This window comes from Anomalospiza imberbis, chromosome 12 (assembly GCF_031753505.1).
Source record: "Anomalospiza imberbis isolate Cuckoo-Finch-1a 21T00152 chromosome 12, ASM3175350v1, whole genome shotgun sequence".
NCBI lineage: Eukaryota > Metazoa > Chordata > Aves > Passeriformes > Viduidae > Anomalospiza > Anomalospiza imberbis.
The window spans coordinates 19,696,655-19,709,916 of NC_089692.1; the positions used below are offsets into that span (position 1 = coordinate 19,696,655).

At 56.5% G+C, this 13,262-nt stretch overlaps 2 protein-coding genes across 4 annotated transcripts in view; one reads left to right on the forward strand and one right to left on the reverse strand.

Annotated features, from left to right (window-relative positions):
* Positions 1-987: 987 nt before the first annotated feature.
* CIDEC (cell death inducing DFFA like effector c) lies at positions 988-2,701 on the reverse strand. Its single transcript, XM_068203197.1, has 5 exons — positions 2,524-2,701; positions 2,264-2,405; positions 2,038-2,187; positions 1,473-1,657; positions 988-1,386 (listed from the first exon to the last, which is right to left on the reverse strand). The coding sequence occupies exons 1-5, from the start codon at positions 2,571-2,573 to the stop codon at positions 1,194-1,196; spliced, it is 720 nt and encodes a 239-aa protein (XP_068059298.1). The 5' UTR covers positions 2,574-2,701; the 3' UTR covers positions 988-1,193.
* A 2,694-nt stretch (positions 2,702-5,395) lies between these two features.
* Positions 5,396-13,262, forward strand: part of ZC3H18 (zinc finger CCCH-type containing 18) — a 43,251-nt gene continuing 35,384 nt past the window's right edge. For 2 of the 3 annotated variants that reach the window (XM_068203167.1, XM_068203169.1), the window contains exons 1-2: positions 5,396-5,541; positions 10,918-11,513. In XM_068203167.1, coding sequence (XP_068059268.1) covers positions 10,932-11,513 — 582 coding nt within the window. In that variant the 5' untranslated portion in view covers positions 5,396-5,541; positions 10,918-10,931. Of the gene's footprint in view, positions 5,542-8,203; positions 8,291-10,917; positions 11,514-13,262 lie in introns of those variants that run through there. The other variant, XM_068203168.1, reaches the window with a different exon arrangement.

Below are 13,262 nucleotides of genomic sequence, written 5' to 3' on the forward strand. Positions count from 1 at the left end.
CAGCCACGGGTGACAGCAGGGGCAGGGCATGACATCCCCACGCTGTCCCCAGTGCCCCCGGGTGGCACCTTGAGCAGCCCGGGGAGGTCACACATCTGTGCCGTGGGGCAAAGCCGCTGCTCCCAGATGGGGCTCAGCTGGTGCTGATGGCTCCTAATTATCAAGCTCATTAAGCTTGGGGTGGGGCTCGGGTCTCTGCCACAGGAGCGGTCCCTGCGATGCAGCTCCAGACCCCGCCTTGGGTGCCCAGGTGAGTGTGGCTCAGGTCAGGTGTCCCCCACAGTGTGACAGGGGAGGATGGCCCTAAGGACCCCCAGAGCATGGCTTCTCACCTCCCCACAGCTCATCCCAGTATTCCCAGTCCAGCACAGGCAGGCAGTCCCCCTCTCTGGCAGGGCTGGTGCTTCAGGATCCTTCTGGGGACACTTGAGGACAGTCCCCAAGAGCCAGGTCACTGGAGCCCAGTGACCCGGCTCTGTTTGTTTCCCAGCTGGTATCCCTGGAGCCGCCAGGCCCTTGGGACACCCCTGGACCTGGCCGGGCCAGCACCAGCACCCGGGGTTGTGCAAGGCTGGGGTGGGCACAGTGATTGCCCCTGCCCAGGGCTGCCAACGGGGCTGGGGACCCCAGGGACCAGAACACCCCCCCCGTGTCCCTCTGTGCCAGCCCTGCACAGTCAGGGGCACAAGGAGCAGGGAGATGGACAGGCGTGGTGCCAGCTGCCACAGGCCAGGGGCTTCGGGGTTTGCTCCAGCACTGCTTTGTGGGTGGCTGCAGTGCCAGGGGAGTCTCGGCTCTGTGCCAGGGGGTGGGAGCCAGGCTCTGGTGCCAGGGAGGAGGAGGAGGTTGAAGGCAGCAGCGCCCCTGGGGAAGCGCTTGTGACAGGCCCCCTCATCACACCTCTTACACCACCAGCTCAGGGTGCCAAGCAGCACAAGGGCTGAGCGTCCTGGGTGTCCCCCCCGCAAAGATGACACAAGACGCAGCTGAATTCAGGAGAACTTTACTTAAATAAATATATTTACAGAGCAGCAGCTATTCCAGAGCAGATTCGTCCACACTCAGCCAGCAGAGTGCAAGGAGAGGCTGTGCCAAGCACCGTGGCAGCCTCTGCCCAGGCATTGACCTAGCGGGGTGCTGGGACCCCCAAGAGTTGGGGGGACAGCGGAGGGGACAGGCCAGGCCAGCCAGCCTCACTGCGACATCTTCTTGTAGGGCAGGGCGGGGAGGCTGCAGGGCAGGAGGTTCTGAAGGGGCAGCGGGCTCTTCTCCTCTTCCTTCTGCTCCTCCTCGGTGGCATCCAGGAGCTGCTGCATGTAGCACGAGGTGCCCAGCAGGACGTGGCCCGTGGCCTGCATGGTGAGCAGCGCCCAGCGCAGGGCTTCCCTGGGCAGGGAGAAAGGGGTCAGCGTGCCCCGGGGGGGCTGGGCAGTGTCCCTGTCCCCGGAGTGTCCCCAGCCCCCCGCACTCACTTCACCAGGCGCCGGGCCCCGTGGCAGCGCAGGTCGTAGGACATGCTGTAGGTGCCATACAGGGTGGCTTTGACGTTGAGGCAGCCCAGGTCCTTCGGGTGGGTCTTGTACAGGTCGAAGGTGACGCAGGCAACGTCGATCCTGCGCGGGGGCTTGCGGGACAGGCTCACCTGGTAGCCACGTGTCTACGGAAGAGCGGCACCGCGGTCACCCGCTGCGCCCCACCCTCCCTACCCCTCCTCCAGCGTGGGACACAGGGGACAAAGCAGCCTCTCAGGGGCTCAGTTCTGAGGTGGGTTTGGGGTTTGTCACCCGTGGGGTCAGTCCTGTGGTGGATTTGGGATTTGTCACCCCCAGGGTCAGTCGTGGGGTGGGTTTGGGGTTTGTCACCCGTGGGGTCAGTTCTGAGGTGGGTTTGGGGTTTGTCACCAGTGGGGTCAGTTCTGAGGTGGGTTTGGGGTTTGTCACCCGTGGGGTCAGTTCTGAGGTGGGTTTGTCAGATGCAGGGTCAGTCCTGGGGTGAGTTTGGGGTGCATCACCTGGACCCCCCCAGGGGTCCCCTCACCTTGGGGGCAGTCCAGGTCTGCCCCTTGCTCAGGGCCATCAGGGCCGTGCCCTCCTCCAGGGTGCGGAAGAAGGACTCTGTCTCCACCGCCGTGCCGTCCTCGTCCAGCACCAGCGCGATGGGCGCGGGCAAGGCCAGGGCGCTCTGAGCCTGCGGAGGGGCCGGGGGTCAGCAGGGCCAGGCACACAGAGCCCGGACAGACAGACAGACGGGCAGGCAGACAGACCTGGCGCAGCAGCTCGGCGAGGCTCGGGGCCATGACGCCCTTGCGCAGGCTGCGGTCACAGTTGCACACGCGGTAGGGCCGGGGCGCAGGGGCTGGGCCCGCCAGCAGCTGCTGGGTCATGGAGGCACTGGCCGAGACACATCTGGGGAGCGACGCGGGCATTGGGGTGTTGTGAGAGCCCAGCAGAACCCCCCGGCAGAGCCAGCACCCAGGGAGGGCTCAGGGGGGGATGTCCCCCGTGCAGGGGACAGGGCACTTACTTGGACACGGGGGCAGCCAGGCGCTGGCTCAGGGATTTGGCGTAATCCATCCTGCGAGGAGCACGGAGCAGCCTGCGGGGAGGAAGGACAGTGTCCCTGTCAAGCCCAAGAGCTGTTCCCACCGGCACGTCCAAGTCCGCTCCAGGGGATCTTCCGCTCCTTTCGCCTCCTGTGCGCTCCAGGAGATGTCCCCAGCAATGCCAGTGACAGAACTGAGCCTGAGCTCCGTCAGCGCTGCCTTTACAGGGGCTGGTCCTGCCCTTTGGCCAGGGCCAGGCCAGCGGTGGCCGCCCGGCCAGAGTCCCCTGCCAGCACGGCTCTTGCGCAAAGGGACACGAGGGAGCCTGAGTCAGCGCTGGGGCAAAGGTGAGACACCAGCCCCGGGCTCCGGGCAACCGGGGACGGCAACCGGGGCTTTGGGAGTCAGGGACACCCACGGGAGCACCCCCAGCCCTGCTGATGCCAGGGTATCCCCCAGCCGGGAGCCTCAGGGAGGTCCAGTGGAGCTTCCCCGTTCCCTCACCCGCAGGGAACAGCAGCTCTCCTCCGGAGGGGCGAGCCGTGTGCCTCACCTGCCCTTATGTGCCGGGCACGGGGGCTCCTCCCCCGGCCGCGCCCCTCCTGCCCGGCCAGCCCCAGTGCGGTCCGGAGCGGAGCTGGGCGGGTCCGGCTGGGGAAGGGCAGGCTGGCAGGGGATCCCGTCGACCCACAGAGATGCCTCCATGTGTCAGAGGACGGTGCCGGGCTGTTCCCAGGGGTGTCCGGCCACAGGGAGAGGAGCAGCGGCCATGAACCAAAGCGCGAGAAGTTCCCTCTCGACACGAGGGAGAACCTCTGTCCGTGGAGGGGGGGGCAGAGCCCTGGCACAGCTGCCCGGGGATGTGGGATCTCCTGCCTGGAGACATCCCAAACCCACCCGGGCACGTTCCTGTGCCGCCTGCCCCAGCTGTCCCTGCCAGAGCTCCCCTCCACCCTAAACATTCCCCGACTCTGCGGAATTCCCGCGACCTGGGCGCATCTTGCACCGCTCCGCGTGCGCGCCCCCTGCTCGCGCGTCCACGCGTCCGCCCGTGCGCGCGCACCCCCCCCCCCCCGCGCTCCGTCCTCGCCGTGCGCGGCCCCTTTAAGACGGCCGGGCTGGGAGGGGGGGGGAGCGGAGCGCGCGCTCCCGCCCCCCCCCCCGCTCCTCGCCTCGCGCCGCCGGGGGCCCGTCGCGCGCGGATGACGTCACGCCATGGCCGCCCTGCGCCGCCGCGAGTAGAGGCCGCTCCGCCGCCCCGTCCCGCGCTGCCGCCGCCGCCGCCCCCGCCGGCCCCGCCGGCCCCCGCCGCCCCCGGCCCGCCCCCGCCGCGCCCCGCACCGCGCCGGGCCCCCGCCGCTCCCCGACAGCGGTGAGCCGCCGGCCGCGCCGCCGCGGCCTAGCGCCGGGGAGGGGGGGGCGGGCCCGGGCCCGGCGGGGGGAGGGGGGGTGGAAAGCGCGGGGCGGGGGCGGCACCGGAGAAGGGGGAGACGGGGGCAGCCCCGGGGAGTGGCCCGGGAAGGGCGGCGGGGAGAGGAGGGGAGGGCCCGGCGGTGTTCTGAAGGGGTCGGGGGGGACGCGGGAGGCCGGAGGCGCTCGGGGCCGGGAGAGCGCGGAAATGAATGAATTCCCCGGTTTGTTCGGGGGGAGGAACGGGGAGGGGCGGTCCCGGCTTCGGGGGGAGCCGGAGGCCTGGGGGGGTGTCGGGGGACAGAGCGCAGGGGTGCAGGTGGCTCTGACCGTCCCCCTCGGCAGGCAGTGGGAACAGGGACAGCGCCAGCAGCCGCGGCCCGGGGGCACGGCAGGAGAGCCCGCCCGGCAGGAGAGCTCGAGGTGAGGGGGCACGGGGGCACAAACTGCGGGCACGGCAGCGCCCGCACGTGGGGACAGTCCGGGCTGGCCTCCGGGTCTGTCCCCTGCAGGGTCAGTCCTAGGGTGGGTTTGGGGTTTGTCACCTGCAGGGTCAGCTCTAGGGTGGGTTTGGGGTTTGTCACCTGCAGGGTCAATTCTGAATGGGTCTGGGGTCCATCACCCGTGGGGTCAGTTCTGAGGTGGGTTTGTCACCTGCAGGGTCACTCTTGGGGTGATTATGAGGCCCTTCATCCATGGGGTCAGTTCTGAATGGGATTGGGGTCCATCAACAGCAGGGTCAGTTCTGAGATGAGTTTGGGGTTTGTGTCACACACGGGGTCAGTCCTGGGTGTGTTTGGGGTTTGTCACCTGCAGGGTCGGCTCTCAGGTGGGTTTGGGGTCTGTCACCTGCAGGGTCAGTCCTGGGGTGGGTTTGGGGTCTGTCACCTGCAGGGTCAGCTCTCAGGTGGGTTTGGGGTCTGTCACCTGCAGGGTCAGCTCTCAGGTGGGTTTGGGGTTTGTCACCTGCAGGGTCAGCTCTAGGGTGTGTTTGGGGTCTGTCACTTGCAGGGTCAGCTCTCAGGTGGGTTTGGGGTCTGTCACCTGCAGGGTCAGTCCTGGGGTGGGTTTGGGGTCTGTCACCTGCAGGGTCAGTCCTGGGATGGGTTTGGGGTCTGTCACCTGCAGGGTCAGCTCTAGGGTGGGTTTGGGGTCTGTCCCCTGCAGGGTCAGTCCTGGGGTGGGTTTGGGGTCTGTCACCTGCAGGGTCAGCTCTCAGGTGTGTTTGGGGTCTGTCACCTGCAGGGTCAGCTCTCGGGTGGATTTGGGGTTTGTCACCTGCAGGGTCAGCTCTCCGGTGGGTTTGGGGTCTGTCACCTGCAGGGTCAGTCCTGGGGTGGGTTTGGGGTTTGTCACCTGCAGGGTCAGCTCTAGGGTGAGTTTGGGGTCTGTCACCTGCAGGGTCAGCTCTCGGGTGAGTCTCCTCAGAGCTGTAGCAAGGACAGCACCTCCAGGGTGTGAATTCTTTCTTCCTAAGGTTTGCCTGGATTCAGGGAAAGGCTCCCAGCTTATCAGGACAGCTCTTTGCCAAACTGCTGATCCAAAATCAGTCTTTTGAGTGGGATTATCCCAAATCCTGCTGGAGCCAGGTATGACCCTGCTGCTTGTCTCTTCCTGAGGCCCTGAGAACTCACACCCAGCAGCTGCTGGGGGAGAACTGCAGGAAAATCAGCTGTGCTGGGAAAACAGACTGCAGCTGCTTTTCCCTTCAGGTCCCCACCACAAATCCATGGGGAGCATTCCCCATTGGAGCTCTCTGAACTCTGCTTCAAGCTCCTGGAAATGCCTCTCAGCACCAAACTGATCCCACAGGGCAGCTGGGTTTGGGGCATTAAAGGGTGCCCTGAGAGCTGCTGAGTTCCCTGGACATCCTGCAGTCAGAGGTCCCTAAGGATGGCAGAGAAATGAGGATTTGGGTTAATTAACCCTGTTAGCAGCTGGAATTGCAGTCAGGGCTGGGCTGCACACAGATTCATCCTCTCAGTGTTCTGTGTTTCCCCTCTCCTGGATCCTGAGGAATTGATTTCCTGCTGGCACTGCTCTTCCATGTTTTTCCCTGTGTTGCTTCCTGCCCTTGGTTTCTGCTTTGCCTCTGCTTTTGCAGTTCTTTGTTCCCTGAATCTTTGTGTGCTGTCTTTCTCTCCTCACCTGTCCTGTCAGCACTGTTCCCTCTCCTCAGCTCCCTCATGGTTCCTGCCTGCACTTGCACCCTGCTCCAGAACTTTGCTGCTCTGCTTCCACCCCTGGATTTCATGGATCTGATTCACAGCAGCTCTTTGGCTTTTAGGAAGTGGATTTTATCCTTTTATCCCAAAGATTTCAGCCTGAAGGAAAAAGCTCCCTCTCTTTGTTTCCTTCCCATGTGTCCTGTGACCTCCCCCAGGGCTGCCAGGGGGACAGAAATGGGGAATGCACTTGGTTCTTCATATCCATGAAAATTTGTAGGATTTTAAGGCTAGAGTTGATGGCTCTGCCCAGCTCCAGGTTTTTGTAGGAACTCAGTTCCTGCCTGGAATTTAATCCTTTTTAATTTTGCACCTTTTGGTGCTCTTCAGTTAACAACAGAGAATAAATTGGGCCTGATTTTGCAAAAGGAGCTGCTGGGTTAAAATTGCTGCTCTGACTCCTCTGGCCTTGTGAAAATCAACTGACAAAGGTGTGAGGTTCAGGATATTATTTAAAATGTATCCTGGCGAGATGGAAGTGGGGTTTTAAAAGCAACTTAAGTAGCAAAGGGCTTTTCTCTCCCTGCCCTTAGTGCTGTGCCAAGGCTGCTTAATCCCAGTGCTTTAAGTTAAAAAATCTTGGATGTCATTAAGCTTTGATAAAAATATCTTATACAGGAAGTGAAGAAGGTGAATTTAAATTTCTGTAGCATCTCCACAAATTTCTCCCCTCCTTTTTAGGGGGGAAATGTGTCATTTTAAATGTTTCTAAGGTGGCTGGGAGGCTTTAATAGGAGCAAATTGGCTCCTTCCTGGTGCATCCAGGTATGATGAGGATGGCCAGGTAGGAGGAGCACCTCTGTCCCACCTTGTGCAAGCCATGGGACTCTGATAAATTCAGGAGAAGTTCATCCTTCCTTCCCTAATTTGAGATATTCCAGAGCCCAGGCTGTGAAACTTGCAGGTCACTGATGTGTTGTGGGACTAAAAGCTCCTCATTCCTGGCAAGTTCTGCTGCCACATCCTCAATTTCTTGCCTCAGAAGCTGTGACCTGCTTTGAAGAGGCTTTCAGCTCACTGAGGTGTGCCCAAGTCATTCCAAAACCAGGGAAAGACCCTTTCTTTTTTTTTTTTTACCTCAAAATGCCCCTTATTTATTTCATTTACTCTCCATGGCAAGGCTGGCCCAGCTCATTTAGCCTGGAGAGGTTTGGGAGCCTGCCTGGAATTCCCAGTGCCCTGTGCTGCCCCAGGCTGCCTCAGACACTCAGGAAAGGAATATTTGACACACTTGGAGCAAAAGGAGCTGATTTTGGAACTGAAATAGTTGTGCAGCTGGGACCAAAGGCAGCTTTGCCTGAATTTTCAAGGTTTTTAAAGATAAAAGGCTGCTCGGTGAGAGGCATTAATGCATCCCTGCCTCTTGCCTGAGCTGCAAGTCAAACAAGCTTATCTGGGGCTTAGAGTTAATTTTTTGCTTTTATGACTGGTTTTGAACTAGGAAGAAACTGGCTTAGTTTTAAGGCACAAAAAAAGGCCAAGTTTATGATGAGGAAGGGATGAAGCCTGGGGGTTTCTGCTCTGCCACTTCTGTCACTGCTGCTTGATTTAAAATACTTCCAAGGAGTAAATTTTTCTCAGTTTGTTGTGTTTTTTGTCTTTATGTTTCCCTAAAGGACAGCAGAAAGCAATTTTATAAACCCCAAATGTACAAAAACCCCCAAACAACCCCTAAAAAACACCTCAGAAATCCCCAAAATCCTTCCAAGATTTCAGAGATTTGGGATAAATTGTGATTTTCAGATTAAAAAGACCTCTCCAGAAAAACCTCTCACAATTCCAGAGATTTGGGGTAAATTGTGATTTGCAGTTTAAAAAAAAAATCTCAAAAAAAAAAACCCTCATAGAATTCCAGAGATTTGGGGTAAATTGTGATTTGCAGTTTAAAAAAAAAATCTCAAAAAAAAAAAAAAAAACCTCCTAGAATTCCAAAGATTTGGAATAAATTGATTTGCAGATTATTTTAAGACAACCCTTAAAACTGGAATTAAACTTGCTGTCCTCTTCCATCATCAGGCAGTTTTCCTTTTAATTTCCAACTCCCAGTTTTTTTTCCTGCTGCTGATTTTACCTTTGGACATCTGGGTTTTGCTTTGAGACATTTCCACGCAGGGTAAGATTGCTGCCAAAATCTGCTTTGTTGGTTTTGGGGAGTCTTGGAGCAGCAGCCCAATCCCTGAATCCAAGGAAATACACCCCAAAAAACCCTCCCTGCCTGGATTTTGTGAACCCTTCTCACTTGGGCCATCATTTATTGTGTTTCTTATCATTTCTGCTGATGGAAATTAATAGGAAATTATTACAACTACTGGATGCTCTGGATTTTATGAAAGCTGCTGTGCAGGTCAGTGTTTTGTATTTCAGTGTTTTATATTCCTCACCATCAGAACATATTTGTTTCTTCCCATCCCTCTAAAGGTCTCCATGTCAAACACAAAAAGCCATTTGCTTCACTTAAATACCTTTTTTTAATTATTTTTTTTTGGTGCTGCTTATTTGCAAGAGAACAGAAAACAAATTTCCTGAGTCCACGTGCCCCTGGCACATTTGATATTTCTGGTGGCCTCCCTGGGCTGACCTTTGTGTTCACACAAAGTCACTTCTCAGGCACTTGGGCAATTAAAATCCCCACTCTGATCTGGCTCTTGGAGCCAATAATAATTTGTGCAGGAATTTATGAGCTCAGCATCAGGCTTGATGTGCTCAATAAGGAGATAATTTGCTTCACCTCCATCCTGGGGACGTGCTCAGAGCTGTCGTCACCAGGAGGCAACTTCATTTGGGTTTTCGTTTGGGTTTGACCTTGTCAGGGAAATCAGAGCCATGCTGGTGAGCCAGAACCAACTTCAGTGTGCAGAGGAAGAAGAGGAGCTGGGAGGAAGCTCAAAATGTGGATTTTCTGCTGCTCTGGGCCCTGCTGATGTTGAGATCATCTCGTGTTGATCAATTAACTGATAGCAGCAGGGCTCTGAGGGCTTGGGGAGAGCACAGTCAGTCCTAAAATACAGCTGAAGGTCCTTCTGGGAGTGGTTTGAATTTATTTTCTGGTTTTAACTCCTCTGCGGACCTCCCACAGTATAAGGAGCAGCATTTTCTGGAGTGGGACATTGATCTTGGGAGTTTGCAGCAAATTCTGTTCATTACCAAAAGATTTTGGGGGTTCAGGTGCTGGGAAGGCTCAGTTTGCTTTACTTGGGGCAGTGTTTGGTGTGTCTGTGTGGCTTTTTGATGGGAAATCACCTTTCCTGTGCAAAACCAGTTGGACAAACAGGGAAAGGTGTCAGGAAAAGGTGAAATAGCAGCTTAATAAAAGATTACTAAACTCTGGTTTCGTGATGGATTGCTGGGTGTGTTTCAAGGAGCAACCAGAGTCTGACATGTGTAGCATTTCTGCTCCAAGGGTTTTAAAAATAACAGGTGAAACTCTGCTCACTAATGCCATGGTTTTGTGGCAGCACTAAATGAACTGGCAGGGAACAGCTGGAGTAAAACATGGGACACATTAAAATGAAGATGATTTCTAATTCTGTGGCTTTTTTTAAGGGTATTCAGAGCTTTTGTGTGGATGTCACCCAGTCAGCTCAGCCAGTTCCAGTCAGGCATTTCTATAATTTATGGGATTTTTGTTTCTGGAGTAAAATAAATTAATGTATGGCCCAGGTTTTTTTTCCCTGCTTTGCACCCTGCCATTTTCTGTTGTGTTTATTGGCTTTATTCTCGACAGACATAGGATGTTGAACTTCCACCCAGCACATGTTTAGACATCTTCCAGGAAGGTCTCCGTGCAGGCAGCTGGATCTGCTGCTTTGAAGGAATTTTGGGCTCTTTACTGAGGGTTCTGCCCCCTCAGGTGAGACCCCACCTGCCCCAGCCCTGGCCCAGCACAGGGAGGAGCTGGAGCTGCTGGGGAGAGCCCAGAGGAGGCACCAGGAGGAGCAGAGGATGGAGCAGCTCTGCTGGGAGGAAAGGCTGGCACAGCTGGGATTGTTCACCTGCACAGGAGAAGCCTTGGGGTGACCTCAGTGTGGCCTTGCAGGGCCCGGAGGAGCTGCAGGAAAGATGGAGAAGGGCTTTGGACACGGGATGGAGGGACAGGACACAGGGAATGGCCTCAGGCTGAAGGAGTGCAGGGATAAGTGGGATACTGGGAAGGAATTGTTCCCTGAGAGGGTGGGCAGGCCCTGGCACGGCTGCCCAGAGCAGCTGGGGCTGCCCCTGGATCCCTGGAAGTGCTCAAGGCCAGGCTGGACAAGGTTTGGAGCACCCTGGGCTAGTGGAAGGTGTCCCTGCCATGGCAGGGGTGGAATGGGATCTTTATGGTCCCTTCCAACCCAGACCGATCTGGGGCTCTATGAAATTCCAACCTCAAGCTCTGTCATTGTCTGTGAAGAGCAGCACACTCCAGTCTGGGACAATATTGGAATCAGTTCTTTGTGCAGTTTAAACTCTGAATTTCCCTCTTGAAGGATCTATGGGAAGCCATATTCCTGAATTTATGGCATCCCAGAATGGTTTGGGTTGGAAGGGACCTTACAGCTCCTCTCCCTCCAAACCCCTTCCACGGGCGGGGATGCCCCTCACTGGATTGGGTTCCTCAGGGCCCCTTCCAGCCTGGCTTTCCAGCTGGTCCAAGAACCTTTCCTTAGGAAGCAAAGCACAGGAGAATGAGTCCCCTCAGGGTGAGGCTTCCCTGCTTGCCCAGTTTGCTGCCCATAACCAGAGCTGTTCTCTGCCCTGCAGACTCTCGGGGACTGATGGACGTTTCCGACAGCCCGGAGCGAAACCCCTGCTCTCCTGAGGAAGAGGACCAGCAGCTTTCTGATGAGGAGGTCCTGAAGGAGAGCGGCTCAGAGCGGGAACTCGATGGGGAGGGTGGCCAGGGGAGCCTCCTGGGCGAGGAGGAGGAGGCAGGCAGGGCCCTGAGCCGGGGCGAGGAGGAGAACCACTCTGACGAGGAGGATCGGCTGAGCGAGGCCAAGTCGCAGGAATCGGACACCAACGAGCAGAGCGTGGAGCTGAAGAGCCCCCGGCCCCACAAGGGGGAGGAGGAAGACAGGACAAACGACCTGGAAGTGTCCTCTGTCACCAGGGAGCTGGATGAGCACGAGCTGGACTATGATGAGGAGGTTCCCGAGGAACCCAGTGCTGCTGCTGCAGAGGAGGACGGGGAGAAAGCTGCTGGGGAGGATGATGAGGAAGAGGAGAAAGGAGATGATGCCCCTGAAGATGAGAAGAAATCCAGCAGCAAAAGTGATGATGAGAAGGATGGGCAGGATCCCCTCAAGGAGAAGAAGAAAGAAGAGGATGATGGGGAAATTGATGATGGAGAAATTGATGTAAGTAAGAGGTGGGCAGAGCCCTGGGGTGGTTCAGAGCTGGTTGCTTCTCCCACTGCAATTCCTTCCTCCTCCTGGTGGGAATATCCACATCCCTGGTGTGCAGGGAACCTTTTTCCCTGGAGGTAAGGCCAGAGCATGGAGCAAGCCCTGATCTCAGGGGTTTCCCTGTGCTGAACCAAAACTTCGTGCCAGAGCCATCAAAATGAGCTTTGTTCCCTCTCAGTGTGGGGAGACTGCAGTGCTGTAGGAAACTGCCCTGCCTGAGCTCCAGGGGGACTTGGGCATGATGCTGACAGCAAATCCCATGGATTGGGTGTCCAGGAGCTGTTCAGATTGAGGGCTGGTGCTGGGGGGTGGTAGTGCTGCTCAAACCCTGATCCTGAGCTGTTCCTGGGGCCCCAGCAGCATCTGGATGCATAGAAAGGGAATGGAAGGTGATGGGATTTCTGGAAAATACCCAAGGCATGGTTTGGGGGTGGCGTCAGGGATGTGCAGTGTTTCACAGCCCTGAACCAACCAAGATATTCAGAAAAATCAAAAGTGGGGTTTAGTTGCAAGTGGGGATTAGGGAAAATCTCACCTTCAGCCGTGGTTGTGTTCAGCAGGGAGCTCTGCAGAGCAAGCATCTGTTTTGTGCAGCTTGACAGCAATTTCCTCCTTTTCTATGAAGAAAACAGGGCAGAGTAATTCCAGTAAAACCCCTCCCGTGGGCTCCTGGAATTGCATCCCAGTGGTGGGAGTGTGAGAGAAATTGCTGGTGCAGAGCACCTGGGCTGGCTCCCCATTCCAGAATTCCAGCTGCACAGCTGGGCTGGGCTGTGGGAGTGTCCTGGGGACATGCAGGGAAGCACTGGAGTGGGGTGGGGTCACTGCTGGGGCTCCTCGCTGAGCAGGGGAGATCCTCTGTCCTTCCAGGCCCCATTCCTGTGGGTCTGACCTGGCCACAGGACCCTGGGAAGCTCCTGGAGCCTCACTGTGGTTTTTACTCTTCACAATTCATTGACAAGTTTAATTGCTTTCTAAAATGACATAGTTTTTCTCCCTCATGCCCATCCTGGCAGGTGATTTTGTTCAACACGTGTTTTCCAGAGGTTTTGTGTATTCCTGAATCACTTAGAAGGAATCCCAGTACATTATGGGCAGAAAAAAAATTCCTGGAGTCCTCACTCCATGCCTGCTCCTTGATTAAAATATGAATGCTGCCCTTTGGAGCCCGAGGCATTCTTGGGAGCTCTCCTCACAAAGCAGGAGATGAATCTGTACCCTGGTTTTCATACATTAACTCATAACAGCATTCTCAGCTGCCTGATTCCAAGGAGACCTCCCAGAAATAAATACTTCCCCTTTTGTTCCAGACTTCACACAGCTCTTTTGAAAGCAGCAGAGTGGAGCTGGTTCTCCCATTCATGCAGCATTGAAAGCCAGCCCCAGCTTTGGGGAAAACTTCAAGCTCTGCATTTTCTTCTGCTTTCGGCCTCGTGGCGTGGAGGGAGGGGAATATTAATGCAAATTTTAATTGGAATATAAGTGCAGGCTTTTAAATCCCTTGCTGTTGAGGGGAGCTCTCTGTCCCTGGCTGGCTCAGGAATGCAGCAGGAGAGGCTCTTCACCCTCCTCTCTGTGCTCCTGGGTTTGTCTGCAGCCGAGGGATGGCTTTTTCCTTCTTCCCAGCTGCTCACTGGATCAAAGGAGAGAATTTTCCTCAGTTTTCCACCGAGTGAACAGCTGTTGCCAGGCAGAGGGAAG

Excerpts from the sequence above, each read along its gene's own strand:
- CIDEC (XM_068203197.1), bottom strand. The coding sequence starts at position 2,573 with ATGGATTACGCCAAATCCCTGAGCCAGCGCCTGGCTGCCCCCGTGTCC. Across the intron at positions 2,406-2,523 it reads CTGGCTGCCCCCGTGTCCAA|ATGTGTCTCGGCCAGTGCCT; the intron begins GTAAGTGCCCTG and ends GTCGCTCCCCAG. Across the intron at positions 1,658-2,037 it reads AGACCTGGACTGCCCCCAAG|ACACGTGGCTACCAGGTGAG; the intron begins GTGAGGGGACCC and ends GCTCTTCCGTAG.